This window comes from Giraffa tippelskirchi, chromosome 10 (assembly GCF_054371585.1).
Source record: "Giraffa tippelskirchi isolate mGirTip1 chromosome 10, T2T-mGirTip1v1.2.pri, whole genome shotgun sequence".
Taxonomy (NCBI): domain Eukaryota; kingdom Metazoa; phylum Chordata; class Mammalia; order Artiodactyla; family Giraffidae; genus Giraffa; species Giraffa tippelskirchi.
This window is the reverse complement of record NC_137284.1, coordinates 30128975-30145440: the sequence shown is the minus strand read 5'-3', so window position 1 is coordinate 30145440 and position 16466 is coordinate 30128975. Positions and strand designations below refer to the sequence as shown.

At 36.7% G+C, this 16466-nt stretch overlaps 1 protein-coding gene across 19 annotated transcripts in view; it reads left to right on the top strand.

Moving 5' to 3' along the window:
* Positions 1-16466, top strand: part of NARS2 (asparaginyl-tRNA synthetase 2, mitochondrial) — a 145298-nt gene that overhangs the window by 48059 nt on the left and 80773 nt on the right. For 18 of the 19 annotated variants that reach the window (XM_081537601.1, XM_081537598.1, XM_081537609.1 and 15 more), the window contains one exon: positions 16171-16265. The exons of the other annotated variant lie outside the window; for it this stretch is intronic. In XM_081537601.1, the coding sequence (XP_081393727.1) occupies positions 16171-16265 (95 nt within the window). The remainder of the gene's footprint in view (positions 1-16170; positions 16266-16466) is intronic. 19 annotated transcript variants of the gene reach the window in all.

The window sequence follows — 16466 nt, the reverse complement described above, 5'->3', positions numbered from 1 at the left end:
TTAAATGGCTTAAACCTCACTACCCTTGCATTCAAAAAGTGCTTTTTCTAGACTCTGAACATGTTTAGAAATTTAATTTTTTGTTTATATCAAGTGAGATTATATTTTTATTGCTATTGTAGTATACTTCGAACTTTGAACTTTGAAGTATACTACAATAGCATGGCAATAATTAAGTCAGCCCTGTTCTTCAGTGTTTATTTATTGGGTTTATCATTTAATTCTGAAACCTCTGGGCCCATTTACAAAGTATGAAAAAATAAAAAACAAAAAACCTCCACTTTCCTCTTTCTGAGTTTTATCTTTGCAGTAAAGAAGCCAGATTAATGATCAAGTTGTACCCTGTATGAATACAAACAACTTCCTCAGCTTCCTGGTGCTACAGGTATTCTATCTGAAGAGTTCTTTATGTCTCTCTTACTTAATTTACTAAGACTGATAGAGAAGAAACCATTTCTCTTGGCAGATGAAGGATACATATCATATTGATCATAGAGATCCATATGTTCACTGACTTTTTAAAACAGATTTTAGTTTTTAGAGCAATTTTAGGTTGACAGCAAAATTGAGTGAAGATGCAAATATTTCCCATGTACCCCTTGCCCCCACCCATGCTTAGCCTCTCCTATTATCAGCCTCATTCTCAAAAAGGGTACATTTGTTACAATTGATGATAGTACAGTGACACATCATTGTCAGCCAGAGTCTGTAGTTTACATTAGGGTTCACTCTTTGTGTTGTACATTCTGAATGTTTGGACAAATGCATAGTGAGATTCATCTACCACTGTAGTATCATATATGATAGTTTCGGTGCTCTAAAAATCCTCCACCTCTGTGTTCTACCTATTCATCCTTCTCACCTCCCTAACTCCTGCCAACCACTGACCTTTTTACTATCTCCATGGTGTTGCTCTTTCCAGAATGTCATACAGTTGGAATCATATAGTATGTAGCCTTTTCAGATTTGCTGCTTTCACTTAGTAATACGTATTTGTTTCTTCCATGTCTTTTCATGGCTTGATAGCTCATTTCTTTTTAGCATTGAAATAATATTCCATTATCTAGATTTTTCACAATTTATTTATTCACCTACTGAAGATCATGTTGGTTGCATCCAAGTTTTGGCAATTATGAATAGAACTTCTGTAAACATCTGTGTGCAGGTTTTTATGTGGATCTAAGTTTTCAACTCTTTGCGTGAATACCGAGGCATGCAGTTGCTGGATCATATGGCAAAAGTATGTTTAGTGAGAAATTGCCAGAGTGCCTGTGCCATTTCACATTCCCACCAGACATGAATGAGAGTTCCTTTCACTTCACATCCAGTGTTTGGTATTGTCAGTGTTCTGGGTTTTGGCTGTTCTACTAGATCTGTGTGATATTAACTGGCTTTTCAGCAAACTTGACCAGGATATTGCTTGTGAGTCATTTTCTGTGAATCACATGGTTTCTACCTCCTTATTCAGCCATTAGGAAACTTGGGGAAAGTTCTGTAAGTTCCTTCAGGCTATTAACAGACCAATTGATAAATGAATGAATAAAGTAAGACTTTGTCAGTGTAACCTCCTTTAGACATATTCACAAGTTTCGAAAACTCTTAGATTAAAGCTTCTTATTAAATTACTTTTCTCTCACAGTGTTGATCCATAAAACTAAAAGTATTGGAGTTCCTTATGTCTCTTATTGATTACTGTATTCCTGCATTTAGCCTGGTACCTGGCACATAGTAGTTCACTCTGTAAATGTTTATTCAGTTGAAAAATGAAGCAGAACCTGGAAGTATGGGAGTATCTATATTTGAAATGAGACATAAATTTATCCATCAATGGAGAAACCTTGGAAATGTCTTCATTCATAGCAATGCTAAGGAATCTAGTAATCAAAAATGCTTGAGTAACCAAGTATTAAAATTCATGATAAAGCCTCTAAATTAAAATAGTGTGATATCAACACACAAACTAGTGGGATAAAACTGAAAGCCCAGAAATAAACCCACGTTCATGTGAAAATATATAAAGATACTTTCTCAGATCACTAATGTATGTGGTACTAGGCATCTTGGTGACCATATACAGACCTTACTCTACTTACAGCTGGATTATATCCCAATAAACTCATCGTAAATTGAAAAAATAGCATTAAGTAAATGCATTTAACATACTAACCTACCACACATCATAGCTTAGCCTCACCTACCTTAAACATGCTCAAAACACTTACATCAGTCTACAGTTGGGCAGAATCATCTAACACAAAGCCTATTTTATAATAAAGTGTTGACTGTCTCATGTAATTTATTTAATATTGTGCCGAAAGTGGAAAACCAGTGGTTATGTGGCTACTGAATAGTTGTAAGTGATCCATTGTTTACCCTCCTGATCGAGTGGCTGACTGAAAGTTGCAGCTGCTGCCAGCATCATGAGTATCACACTAGGAGGGGAAAAGAGCAAAATTTGCATTTTGAAGTATGGTTTCTACTGAATGTGTTGCTTTCATGCCTTCGTAAAGTCAAAAATTTGTAATTCAGATGGCAGGGGACCATCTGTAATTGTGTCAATCAGAAATAAGTTGCAGAATTTTTATCTACCCTGTGGCAGATAGTGTGATGTGAATATATGTTTTTTCCCAAGAAATATCAAGATAATAATGTTGTGGTAATTTTTTTAGCTATTCTTATGCCATCTTCAACATATTTCTTTAGTATTTAGTATGGAGTAAAACCCTTTAGTACTTTATTTGGGAAAAACAGTAGGATATGATGATGTTTCTTTATTATTATTATTCAGTGAAATAAATTTTTGGAATCATTTATTGTGTATTTTTTAACTTTTACCAACCAGAATACTTTGGCATCTCATTACTTGCCTCAGGCTTATTGATTTTTGTCATTATGGGTTTTTCAACAGTGTGTTAAACAGTTTAATTTTTATTTTACTTTTTACATTTTATTTATACTAGTTATTTTGTTTGTTTTTTTTTAAGGTATAGCAGAAATATAATCACAGATTTGTAAAGTTTATTTTTAAGTTGGTTATTTTCAATTTTAGAACTCTTTTTTTCCCTTTCCAAAATACATAATAATTATATTATGCAACCATGAGACTGGATCATATACATATGATGCATCAATGCATCATATAGATAAAATACTGCAACTTTAAACTTAGAGAACGCTAGTAATTAGACAAAAGAAAAACAGAGAACCTGAGTAAAGTAAAATAATCTATTTTATACTTGAAGAAAATAGAATGAAAAGTATTGACATCTGTGGGGATCACACAATAATATGCTGTACATTTTTAAGAAATGTAAATATTGATCAATTTTTTTGGATAACTTTAAACATACAGAAAAGAACAGAATAATACTGTAAACAGCCAAATACTACCTCCCACCTCAGTGTTTTGCTTCAGGACAAAACAGATCTTAATAAGGTCTATTTATTTAAAGATAAATAAAGCATAGCATTTTATATTGTTTAATTTTTACTTATGACTCTCATGGTGCTTGATGTAGGTTTGGATGATTTTAAGACTTGCGAGCATAAAGAGAGACAGAGGAACTTCCCTGGCGGTCCAGTGGTTAAAACTCGGTGCTTCCACTGCAGGGGGCACGATTTCAATCCCTAATCAGGGAACTAAGGTCTCTATACCAAATAGAAGAGACGAGGGTGGAGGGGTTTGGTGGGATATGAAGCTGTCCCAGAGGTCACTGAAGATTTGTTAAGCGAGCAGAAGATTATATGAGAGAATATACTGGGAGATGCCTCGTTTAGAACTAAGTGAGGCACAGTCTTGAGAAAGCTGAAAAAGATCAAATTGAAGAGCTTTTTTTTTTTTTTTTTTTTTGGTGATCAGAAGATGATATTGATGATGCTCTCTCATCATCTTTTCCATATCTTTCTGTTTGATGTCAGAATTTGAAACTTGGTATTAGGGTAGGCAGAGGATAGATGATGTCTTTTATATTTAGTCAAAACTGGTGTTTAATTATATAGGATATCTACAAATTACGTGTTTTTGAGTGGGAGTAGATAGGAACGAGATGGATTCATAATGGTCACACAGTTTATATCTCTGAAGAAAATGAAACTTTTCCTCTGTTGTACTTTAAACTTACAACTACCTACTGCAGAAAATACATTCTGCACCTTTTATGTTTTTTAAAATACTTGTCAGTGTTAAGATGATGGTGATATTAAAGAAAAACCACAGTAAACATCTATTTACACTTCTGCTGTGAAAGTAATGGAGAATTATTTATAAGCAATACATTAATATAAGAAATAGTTTATTTCTGCTTATCAGTACCTATGTTTGAAAACAAACATGAAGTTAAATATGTACCAAGGATATCTTTTAGGTCAGCAATGCCATGACACTTGGCTAGAAGCTTTTATGGCTCGTTGTGCTTCTGATTGCTGATCCCCTCACTCACACTTTTCAGCACTCTTTTGGTCAAGCATTTATGGAACAGTTACTTACCAGGTGGAGCTAGTGGTAAAGAACCGCCTGCCAATGCAGGAGACATGAGAGACATGAGATTGATCCCTGGGTCAGGAAGATCCCCTGTTGAAGGGCATGGCAACCTATTCCAGTTTTCTTGCCTGGAGAATCCCATGGAGAAAGGAGCCTGGCAGGCTACCAGGGGATCGCAAAGAGTCAGACACAACTGAAGCAACTTCGTATGCACTCAAAGAACTCAATATTTTGACCTTCTCATTTTTGTCCTGTACCAACTCTATTGTCATTAAAAGTAGTGCAGTGTTAGACTTTGTGTATGTGCGTGCTAAGTCACTTCAGTCATGTCAAACTCTTTGCAACCCCATTGACTGTAGCTCGCCAGGCTCCTCTGTGCATGGGATTCTCCAAGCAAGAATACTGGAGTGGGTTATCATGCCCTCTTCCAGGGGATCTTCTTGATCCAGGGATTGAACCCATGTCTCTTTATGTCTCCTACATTGGCAGGTAGGTTCTTTACCACTAGTTCCACCTGGGAAGCCCATTTTCATTATAAGTAGTTCAGTTTGGTTCAGTCGCTCAGTCGTGTCTGACTCTTTGCAACCCTATGAATCGCAGCACACCAGGCCTCCCTGTCCATCACCAACTCCCGGAGTTTACCCAAACCCATGTCCATCGAGTCGGTGATGCCATCCAACCATCTCATCCTCTGTCGTCCCCTTCTCCTCCTGCCCCCAATCCTTCCCAGCATTAGGGTCTTTTCCAACGAGTCAACTCTTTGCTTGAGGTGGCCAAAGTATTGGAGTTTTAGCTTCAACATCAGACCTTCCAATGAACACCCAGGACTGATCTCCTTTAGGAAGGACTGGTTGGATCACCTTGCAGTCCAGGGGACTCTCAAGAATCTTCTCCAACAACACAGTTCAAAAGCATCAATTCTTCGGCGCTCAGCTTTCTTCACCGTCCAACTCTCACATCCATACATGACTACTGGAGAAACCATAGCCTTGACTAGATGGACCTTTGTTGGCAAAGTAATGTTTCTGCTTTTAAATATGCTATCTAGGTTGGTCATAACCTTCCTTCCTAGGAGTAAGCGTCTTTTAATTTCATGGCTGCAATCACCATCAGCAGTGATTTTGGAGCCCCCAAAAATAAAGTCAGCCACTGTTTCCCCATCTATTCCCCATGAAGTGATGGGACCAGATGCCATGATCTTAGTTTTCTGAACGTTGAGCTTTAAGCCAACTTTTTCTCTCTCCTCTTTCACTTTCATCAAGAGGCTCCTTAGTTCTTCTTCGCTTTCTGCCATAAGGGTGGTGTCATCTGCATATCTGAGGTTACTGATGTTTCTCCCAGCAATCTTGATTCCAGCTTGTGTTTCTTCCAGCCCAGCGTTTCTCATGATGTACTCTGCATATAAGTTAAGTAAGCAGGGTGACAATGTACAGCCTTGACATACTCCTTTTCCTATTTGGAACCAGTCTGTTGTCCATGTCCAGTTCTAACTGTTGCTTCCTGACCTGCATACAGGTTTCTCAAGAGACAGGTCAGATGGTCTGGTATTCCCATCTCTTTCAGAATTTTCCACAGTTTGTCATGGTCCACATAGTCAAAGGCTTTGGCATAGTCAGTAAAGCAGAAATAGATGTTTTTCTGGAACTCTCTTGCTTTTTCGATGATCCAGCAGATGTTGGCAATTTGATCTCTGGTTCCTCTGCCTTTTCTAAAACCAGCTTGAACATCTGGAAGTTCACAGTTCATGTATTGATGAAGCCTGGCTTGGAGAATTTTGAGCATTACTTTCCTAGCGTGTGAGATGAGTGCAATTGTGCGATAGTTTGAGCATTCTTTGGCATTGCCTTTCTTTGGGATTGGAATGAAAACTGATCTTTTCTAGTCCTGTGGCCACTGCTAAGCCATGCCGTGTTGGGCCACCCAAGACGGATGGGTCATGGTGGAGAGGTCTGACAGAATGTGATCCACTGGAGAAGGGCATGGCAAACCACTTCAGTATTCTTGCCTTGAGAACCCCATGAACAGTATGAAAAGGCAAAAAGATAGGACACTGAAAGATGAACTCCCCAGGTCGGTAGGTGCCCAGTATGCTACTGGAGATCAGTGGAGAATTAACTCCAGAAAGAATGATGGGATGGAGCCAAAGCAAAAACAATACTCAGCTGTGGATGTGACTGGTGATAGAAGCAAAGTCCGATACTGTAAAGAGCAATATTGCATGGGAATCTGGAATGTTAGGTCCATGAATCAAGGCAAATTGGAAGTGGTCAAACAGGAGATGGCAAGAGTGAACGTTGACATTCTAGGAATCAGCGAACTAAGATGGACTGGAATGGGTGAATTTAACTCAGATGACCATTATATCTACTACTGTGGGCAGGAATCCCTTAGAAGAAATGGAGTAGCCATCATGGTCAACAAAAGAGTCCGAAATGCAGTACTTGGATGCAATCTCAAAAACGACAGAATGATCTCTGTTTGTTTCCAAGGCAAACCATTCAATATCACGGTAATCGAAGTCTATGGCCCAACCAGTAACGCTGAAGAAGCTGAAGCTGAACGGTTCTATGAAGACCTACAAGACCTTTTAGAACTAACACCCCAGAAAGATGTCCTTTTCATTATAGGTGACTGGAATGCAAAAGTAGGAAGTCAAGAAACACCTGGCGTAACAGGCAAATTTGGCCTTGGAGTACAGTATGAAGCAGGACAAAGGCTAATAGCATTTTGCCAAGAGAGCTCACTGGTCATAGCAAACACCCTCTTCCAACAACACAAGAGAAGACTCTACACACGGACATCACCAGATGGTTAACACCGAAATCAGATTGATTATAAGTAGTGCAGTGTTAGATTTTACTAACCACCTGTATTCTTCTTGGTATTTGACTTTGTTTCATACTTTGTTCTTGGCTTTTTGATTTTCCTGTTGGTGCTTATCAAAGTAATCCACACCACTGTAGGACAGAAGATCAAACTGTTAGTGTTTATGTGGTAAAGGATACACAGGGAATAAAACCAGTATACTTTTTAAGTACTTGCTGATAATACCTCAGAGTTCCACTTTTTAAGAAATATGCTATTTTAAATTTAGTTTTTGAATAGTTAATGTAGTTAATTGTTCAAAAGGTACCTATTTCAAAGTGCAGGAGGATTCCATCACACCTTGTTCCCCAGTAATCTAATTTCCTTCCCCAGAATCAACCATTGTTATTGATTCACTACAACCATTGCATTTCTTTTGAATCCTGGAAATAATGTTTGGTTAAGGATAGAGGTCCTGGAGTCTGACCACCTTGGTTCATTCTCTTTGTCATATTTGACAAGAACTTAACCTGCGTGTCTCAGTTTCCTTCTCTGTAAATGGGGATACTCTTTGATGGATGTTTATACACTCCTTGGCTACAGTTGTTTTTGTAGAAGTATCTGTATCCAAATGATTATTTTTTTTAACCTCAGGAATATAGTTGAGTTAAACATAATTTTCAGTCACAGCACACAGTTTTTGCTGGTATCTGCAAGGCCCTTATATCCTATCACTGTGTAGCAAAACCATTTATTCTTTTCTGTGAGTCTACAGGTCATTTGAGTGGTTGACTGGGTTGGGCTTAGTCAGCTGATGGGTCGGCTGAAAGCTGAGCCATCTAGGATGGTCTGGTGTGGGATGACTCATCTCTTTTCCACATACCTCTCAGATTTCTCCATCATGCTAATCAGGATGTGAATCTCTTTGGTAGCATGGCTCCAAGAAAGAATGTGAACTAACAAGCAGGTTTTCAGGCCTCTATTTTTGTTAATTTTGTTACCACACCATTGACCAAAACAAGTCACGTGGCCAGGCTCAGGGTTAGTGTGTAATATGCCAAGGGGGTTGAGATACAGAGGTGTGACAAATTGGAGACATTAATGCAATTAATCCAACACAGCTGACTCTATAGTAACTGCTGCCCAGCACTTGGTGGTTGCCATAGAGCTATTGTTGGTTGGTAGTAAGGCGGACAGGTTTGAAGTTAAAAGATCACCAAGCACTGTGGTGTGTCACTGTGTCAGACTGCCACAGTCTGCTGAGAGTAATGACTTCAGTTCCATTTTCTCCTCTTAAATCTTACACACACTCCTTTTCAGCAATAGAAGGCCAGCCGTAGCCTGGAACCATGCAGGATTGGGGATTCTAGGAAACAGAGTCCTCAGTTTAGATGGGAGCAGTAATGCCAAGCTGATAAAATACCATCCAGCATAATCTTTTTCTTGCCTTATTTTTTCTGCATTCTACCAATCGCCACTTCCATTCCTTATATTATCTTGGAGGCACTCACCTTAATTTCTTTGATAAATCTTTTTATTATGAATATAACCTCATAAAATACGAGTGATTTTTTGGTGTATGTTTTAAATTCACATTAATGATAATAGAATTAGTATTGTTATATTGTTTTCTACTTTTTTCCATTTAGCTCTGTTTTGAAATTCTATTTAGCTCTGTTTTGAAATTCTGTTTATGTTGCTATAGGTATATCTATTTTTTGCTTGTCATTGCTACACGATATTGTTTATATTTGCCTTCTACATTTTGCTTACCATTTCTAGTAATGGACAGTTAGGTTGTTTCCAGTTCTAAGTTACATTCCCCCCCCCCCAAAAAAATATTGCAATAGTCTTCTACATATTCCATAATAGACTTGTATGAAAATTTCTCTAGAATGTATATCCAGAAATTCCTTGGTCATAGGGTATATGGATTAATTTCACTATGTTATCCAGAATAACAGTACCAGTTTACACTATACTGTCATTACCTCAGCATTCCTGTTTTCCTCTGAATTAATTTTCTATCAGTTTGTAACTTAGTGACTTAAAACAACACCTCTTTATTAGCTCACAGCTCTGTAGGTCAGTAATCAGAATCGCATGGCTGGAATCAGTCTCTCAACTCAGGGTCTCACAAGCCCAAAACCAGTGTATCAGCTCTCTAAGCTTTCTGTGTTGCCATCTGGAGCTTGCTCTTCCAAACCCATTCTTGCTATAGGGTTATAAGACTGAGGTTCCTATTTTGTTGCTAGCTGCTAGCCAGATTCCTCTCAGTTCCTAGAAACTGCTCTAAGCACCTTTCCATATGTCTTTCTCTATCTTCAGGTGAGCAACAGCATTTCAAATCCATCTCATGCTTCAAATGTCTGACTTTCCTACAGCCAGCTGTAGAAAACTTTTTACTTAAAACTTTTTACTTTTAAAGGACTAGCCGGGAAATTTCTAAATCTTGAGGACCTCTGATTTGGAACTTTAATTAAATTTGTAAAATTTCTTCACATCAATACTTGGCTTAGTGGTTAAATAAACCAGGAGCTGAGAATCTTGAAACACATCTTATTAATAGAAATCTGCCTATTACATACTGACTCTACCTCTGTACTTGATATTATGTAACTTTCTAATCTTTGTGAGTCAGATATATGTAATAAATTCATCTTAAAATGCCTTGTTTTAATTTGTATTTCTCTAATTCATAATGAATTTGAGTGCTTCCTCATACGTCTTAACCTTTTGGATGTTCCTCACTGTAAATCTGCTTTTCATATCCATCGTCCAGGTGTTGAGCAGCTTATTTTCTCTTTCTTGTTTTCTTCAAGGAGTTCCTTATATTTTCTACCCATTAATCACTTGTCAATTTTAGATGTTGAAAATATTTTATCCCTAATCTATTGTTCTACTGACTTCCTATATCTTCCTTTATTAAATAAAATCCTTAACTTCAATGTTGCAATTTGAAGATCTTGTTAAAGAGGTCCTTTCCCCCTGGCAAAATCACTAAGTTAGATAGTTAATTCATATATTCTTATTCTTTCTTCATTACAATGGAAGTATTTAGACTGTGAATCTTAAAGTTACAATCCCATATTAGTTTTTGACCCTATCAGGTTCAATAATTACTTGTTTATGTATGTGTTTAAAACAATTGAAATGAAATTCATACAATATAAATTCACTATTTAAAGGGTACATTTTGGTGGCATTTACTACATTTATAGTGTTATACAGATACCACACCTATTAAGTTCCAAAACATTTTCATTACCTCAAAAGAAAACCCCATGCCCATTAAGTAGTCACTTCTCATTTCCCCCTTCTCCCCAGACCATGAAAGTGAAGTGTTAGTCTCTCGGTCGTGTCCAAATCTGCGACCCCATGAGCTGCAGACCACCAGGCTCCTCTGTCTAGGGGATTCTACAGGCAAGAGTACTGGAGTGGATTGCCATTTCGTTCCCTGGGGGTCTTCCCCACCCAGGGATGGAACCTGGGTCTCCATTGCAGGCAGATTCTTTACGGTCTGAGCCACCAGACCGTGCTCCCCAGACCATGGCTCTCACCAATCAGTCTGTATGCATTTACCTAGTCTAGATACTGCATATAAATAGAATCATGCAATATGTGGCCTTTTTTTAATGTTTTTTACTTAGCTTAGTGTGTTCAAGCTTTATCCATGTTTTAGCATATATAAAGAATTCATTCCATCTTATGACTAAATAGTATTTCCCTGTTCATATATATATTGCATTTTGTTTATCCACTTATTAATATTTCTACCTTTGTTATGAATAGTACTGTTATGAACATTAATGTACAAGTATCTGTTTGAATATTTGTTTTTTATTTTTATTTTTTATAACCATTTTAAAATTGAAGTAGTTAATTTACAGTGTTGTGTTAGCTTCAGATGTACAGAAAAGTGATAGTTTTATATTTGTTATTCTTTTCCAGATTCTCTTCCATTATAGGTTTTTACAAGACCCTGAGTGTAGTCCCCCATGCTGTATAGTAGGTCCATGTTGTTTATCTATGTTGTACGTCAGTTCAGTTCAGTCGCTCAGTCGTATCCGACTCTTTGCGTGTGTATATGTTAATCTCAGTTCAGTTCAGTCACTCAGTCTTGTCTGACTCTTTGTGACCCCATGAACCGCAGCACACCAGACCTCCCTGTCCATCACCAACTCCCAGAGTTTACTCAAACTCATGTCCATTAAGTCGGTGATGCCATCCAACCATCTCATCCTCTGTCGTCCCCTTCTCCTCCTGCCCCCAATACTACCGAGCATCAGAGTCTTTTCCAATGAGTCAACTCTTTGCATGAGGTGGCCAAAGTATTGGAGTTTCAGCTTCAACATGCGTCCTTCCAATGAACAACCAGCACTGATCTCCTTTAGGATGGACTGGTTGGATCTCCTTGCCATCCAAGGGACTCTCAAGAGTCTTCTCCAACACCACAGTTCAAAAGCATCAGTTCTTCGGCACTCAGCTTTCTCTATAGTCCAACTCTCACATCCATACATGACTACTGGAAAAACCATAGCCTTGACTAGACGGACCTTTGTTGACAAAGTAACGTCATTCTTTTACATGTATATATTTTCCTAGCACCACTTATTGCAGAGACTGTTTTTTCTCCATTGTATATTCTTGCCTCCTTTGTCATAGATTAATTGATCATAAGCACATGGATTTGTTTTAAGCTTTCTATCCTGCTCCATTGATATGTGTGTCTGTTTTTTGTGCCAGTTACCATGCTGTTTTGATGACTAGTTCTGTACTATATTCTGAAGCCAGGGAGTGTGATTTCTTCACCTGTGCTCTGTCTCAAGACAGTTTTGGCTGTGTGGAGTCTTCTGTATTTCCATACTCATTTCAAAAATTTTTCTTCTAGTTCTATAAAAAATGCCATTGATAATTTGATGGGGATTAGTGTTGAATCTATAGATTGCCTTGGGAAGTGTGACCCCCTTTAATAATATTGATTCTTCCAATCCAAGAACATAGTTTATCTTTCCATTTGTTTGTGTCATTTTCAATTTCTTTCATTGGTGGTCTTAGAGTTTTCAGAGTATAGGTCTTTTGCCTCCTTAAGTAGGTTTATTCTTAGGAATTTTGTTTGTTTTCATGTGATGGTAAATGGGATTGTTTCCTCAATTTCTCTTTCTAATCTTTGTTTATTAGTGTATTGAAATGCAAGAGTTTGTGTATATTAATTTTGTATCCTGCCATTTTACCGAGTTCATCAATGAGCTCTAGCAGTTTTCTGGTGGCATGTTTAGAATTTTCTAAGTATAACATCATGTCATTGGAAACAGTGACAGTTCTACTTTTTCTTTTGCAGTTTGGATTCCTTTTATTTCTTTTTCTTCTCTAATTGCTGTGGTTAGGATTTCCAAAATTATGTTGAATAAGAATGGCAAGAATGGGCATCCTTGTCTTGTTCCTGATCTTACAGAAAGTGTTTTCAGTTTTTTCACCATTGAGTATGACATTATGGGTTTGTCATATATGGCCTTTATTATGCTGAGGTATGTTCCCTTTCTGCCCACTTTCTGAAGAGTTTTTATCATAAATAGATGTTGAATTTTATCAAAAGCCTTTTCTGTATCTTTTGAGGTGATTATATCATTTTTATTCTTCAATTTGTTAATATGCTGTATCACATTGATTGATTTCTGAGATTGTAAAATCCTTGCATCCCTGGGATAAATCTCACTTCATGATGATGTTTGATACTTTCAATATATTGTTCCTTGAATACTTGGTTCTAATTCTTTTAGACATATACCTAGAAATAAAATTTGTACATTGTATATATAGTATTTCTTGTTTATCTTTTTAAGGAACTACCAAACTGTTTTCCCAAGTAACTGTACTAGTTTACATTTATAGTTTCATTCCATTATATTCAAAGAAGATCATTTATCTGATTTGTTGAGGCTTGTTTTATGTTCTAGCATATAGTCTGTCTTGGATGATGTTCATGTGCACCTCAAAAAAGTTCACAGTCTACTGTTGTTGGGTGGAGTCTGCTATTTTTAAATTTCCTCTTTCTTGAATCAACATTTGTTTGGTTCCTCAGCTGTGTCCAACTCTTTGTAACCCCAGGGACAGTAGTCTGCCAGGCTCCTCTGTCCATGGAATTCTCCAGGCAAGAATACTGGAGTGAGTAGCCATTTCCTTCTCCAGGGAATCTTCCTGACCCGGGAATCAAACTGAGGTCTCCTGCCTTGCAGGCATATTCTTTACCATCTGAGCCACCAGGGAAACCCATCTTTGACTGATTTCCAGAGTTCTCATAATTGATTCTTAGAGTTTTTACTTATTATTTTCAGTTTTTCTGTGGAGGGGTTGGAGTTTGAAGCTACCTGCCCCACCATTTTTGTTGACATCTCTCAGCAATTACTTTTTAAAAGAAATATTTTATAATGTCCCTTTAATATCCTGAAGTAAAGTTTATAGATAGCAAAACTTAAAACATATAGAAGCTTTTCCACAATGGAATATTACTCAGCCATTAAAAAGAATACATTTGAATCAGTTCTATTGAGATGGATGAAACTGGAGCCCATTATACAGAGTGAAGTAAGCCAGAAAGAAAAACACAAATACAGTATACTAATGCATATATATGGTATTTGAAAGATGATAAAGATAACCCTATATGCAAGACAGAATAAGAGACACAGATGCATAGAACAGTCTTATGGACTTTGAGGGAGAAGGTGAGGGTGGGACGTTCTGGGACAATAGCATTCAAACATGTATATTATCATATGTGAAACGGAACACCATTCCAGGTTCGATGCATGAGACAGGTGCTTGGGGCTGGGGCAATGGGATGACCCAGAGGGATGGGATGGGGAGGGAGATGGGAGGGGGGTTCAGGATGGAGAACACATGTAAACCCATGGCTAATTCATGTCAATGTATGGCAAAAACCACTACAATATTGTAAAGTAATTAACCCCTGACTAAAATAAATAAATTTATTAAAAAAAAAAAAAATTAAAAAGCAACAACAACAACAAAAAACATGTAGAAGCTTTTAAAGGTCACTATAGTGCATTCATTGTAATGTAAAGGAGAACTAAAAGGAACTAATTTATTAAAAATAGTATGAATTTCAGTAGGTAAATGTTTCCATATGACACTGGAAGTCATAATGAAGTAGTGACGTGTTTGTAACTTTAAAACAGTTGGATTTAAGAGATGTAAGAAATTCAGATTTCCTTTTGTACAAATGCTAATAAATGAGAGTAAAATCAACTCCTAAATATGAGATTTTTTTTATATATACAAGAAATGAGAGAAACCACTTTTAGAGATGTCAGAATAAAACACCCCTACAAATTACAGATGAAAGAAGTTAAAGAGGTGAAGGAAAGGAAAAAGTATAATGTTCATAAAAATGTACTGGGCTTTACTTGAAATGTAATCATTTAGTAAATAATGAAGACATATCAGAGAATACATCTGTTATTTTGAAATCCTAACATAAGTCAGATATTTTAGTCTTGAGTATTTAAGTCCTTGGAAACAATATCATTTAAGTGATAATGAGTCTCAAAGGTGAATTTTTAAAAAGCAATAATAGGGCATTTAGGACCAGATCAAAGTTAAGTTTTGAAAATAATACGCAGTTACAAAATAAATGAATAATTTCATGTGGTAATTTTACACTAGCTATCACATTCACTCTCCTTTCGAAGGCAAAAGGAGACGAGGGCAGCAGAGGATGAGAAGGGTTAGATAGCATCACTGACTCAATGGACGTGAGTTTGAGTAAACTCCACAAAGATAGCGGATGACAGGGAAGCCTGGCATGCTGCAGTCCCCGGGATCGCAAAGAGTAGCACACGACTTAGCAACTAAACAACAACAGTCATGTTCATACACACACATACCCATACATGATATGTAGTATTTTTAGAACCACTAAGGGAATTAAATAAGATACCTTCATTTCATTTGTTTCTATAATTCAGTAGTTGGTACTCGCCTCTTAAAAGGAGTCTTACATCCTCTATTGAAAATTTTATATTGGCTTGGTTCCTTTTACAGTATTTGTTTTAGTGCACCATTACACTGAAACATTTTCAGATCACGATTTGAAATATAAGAGTAGGTAAATTGTCTTCCTTCACTCCAAATGGATATAATAGTCATAACTTGATACAGAAGTTTTCTTAATTATACTATTTAAATTATGCTTGACCTCCAAAGAACTTTTTATCTTAACTATTAATAAATGTTGACTGGCTTGTTTCTGACCAGTTTCAAATAGAATAATTGCTCTATATTATAAGTTCATAAAAATCTTTAAATGTAAATGTTCATCATATCTTTTAAAGATAAGGTCTGGCTTTTCTTATCTCCTAGTTGTCATGAACATTAAGTGAAATGAACATGTTTATAGTTTATAATGTGTTTATAAAAATCTGTATTAGAAGCATTATTATTAACAATTTAATAATAATATGACAAGACATTTTTTAGAGGCTTTTCCCTTGGGAAAATTAAATTTCAATCATGGGTCAGAATTGTGAAAGACTGTGTAATGCCTCACATTTAAAACATAATTTCTTGCTTCAGCTTGCCCCCTCAATCAAATTCAGTTTTTAGGAAAGAGTATATTTTGTGACTGAAGTACTTTGTCCTTTAGTTGTTGTGTGTTTCAAAAATATGGAGCAAACTTCCTTGACCTTAGCACTTACCAAGCAGGGATTTTCTCTTTTAAGTGTGTACTGAAAACTGCCTTTTTTTGATGAGAATGACCGGTCCTCATATATTTTTAATTGCTTTGTGATTTTTAGTTGTGACAGAAATGTGAATGTAGTACAGAACATGTAACAGCTTCTTATGGCCTCTGTTTTCTTTTGCAGCCTTCGAGCAAAATAAAGGTGCCTGAGGAGAATTTCTTCAATATTCCTGTTTTCTTAACTGTCTCAGGACAGCTTCATCTAGAAGTGATGTCAGGGTACAGAGTTTTCTTTCCTTTTACTTGTATGGGCTACTGTTTATGGGTTGGGTGAGAGTGTAATAATGTTTCCTTTCCCGGTGCTAAAACCTAAAAATTGAAGTTAACATTTGTGGTTAGTCCATGTCAATTCACTAAAAGTACATTTTACACTTTGACAATATCCAGATTTCTTACTAAAAAAATCACGGTAGTGTCCAC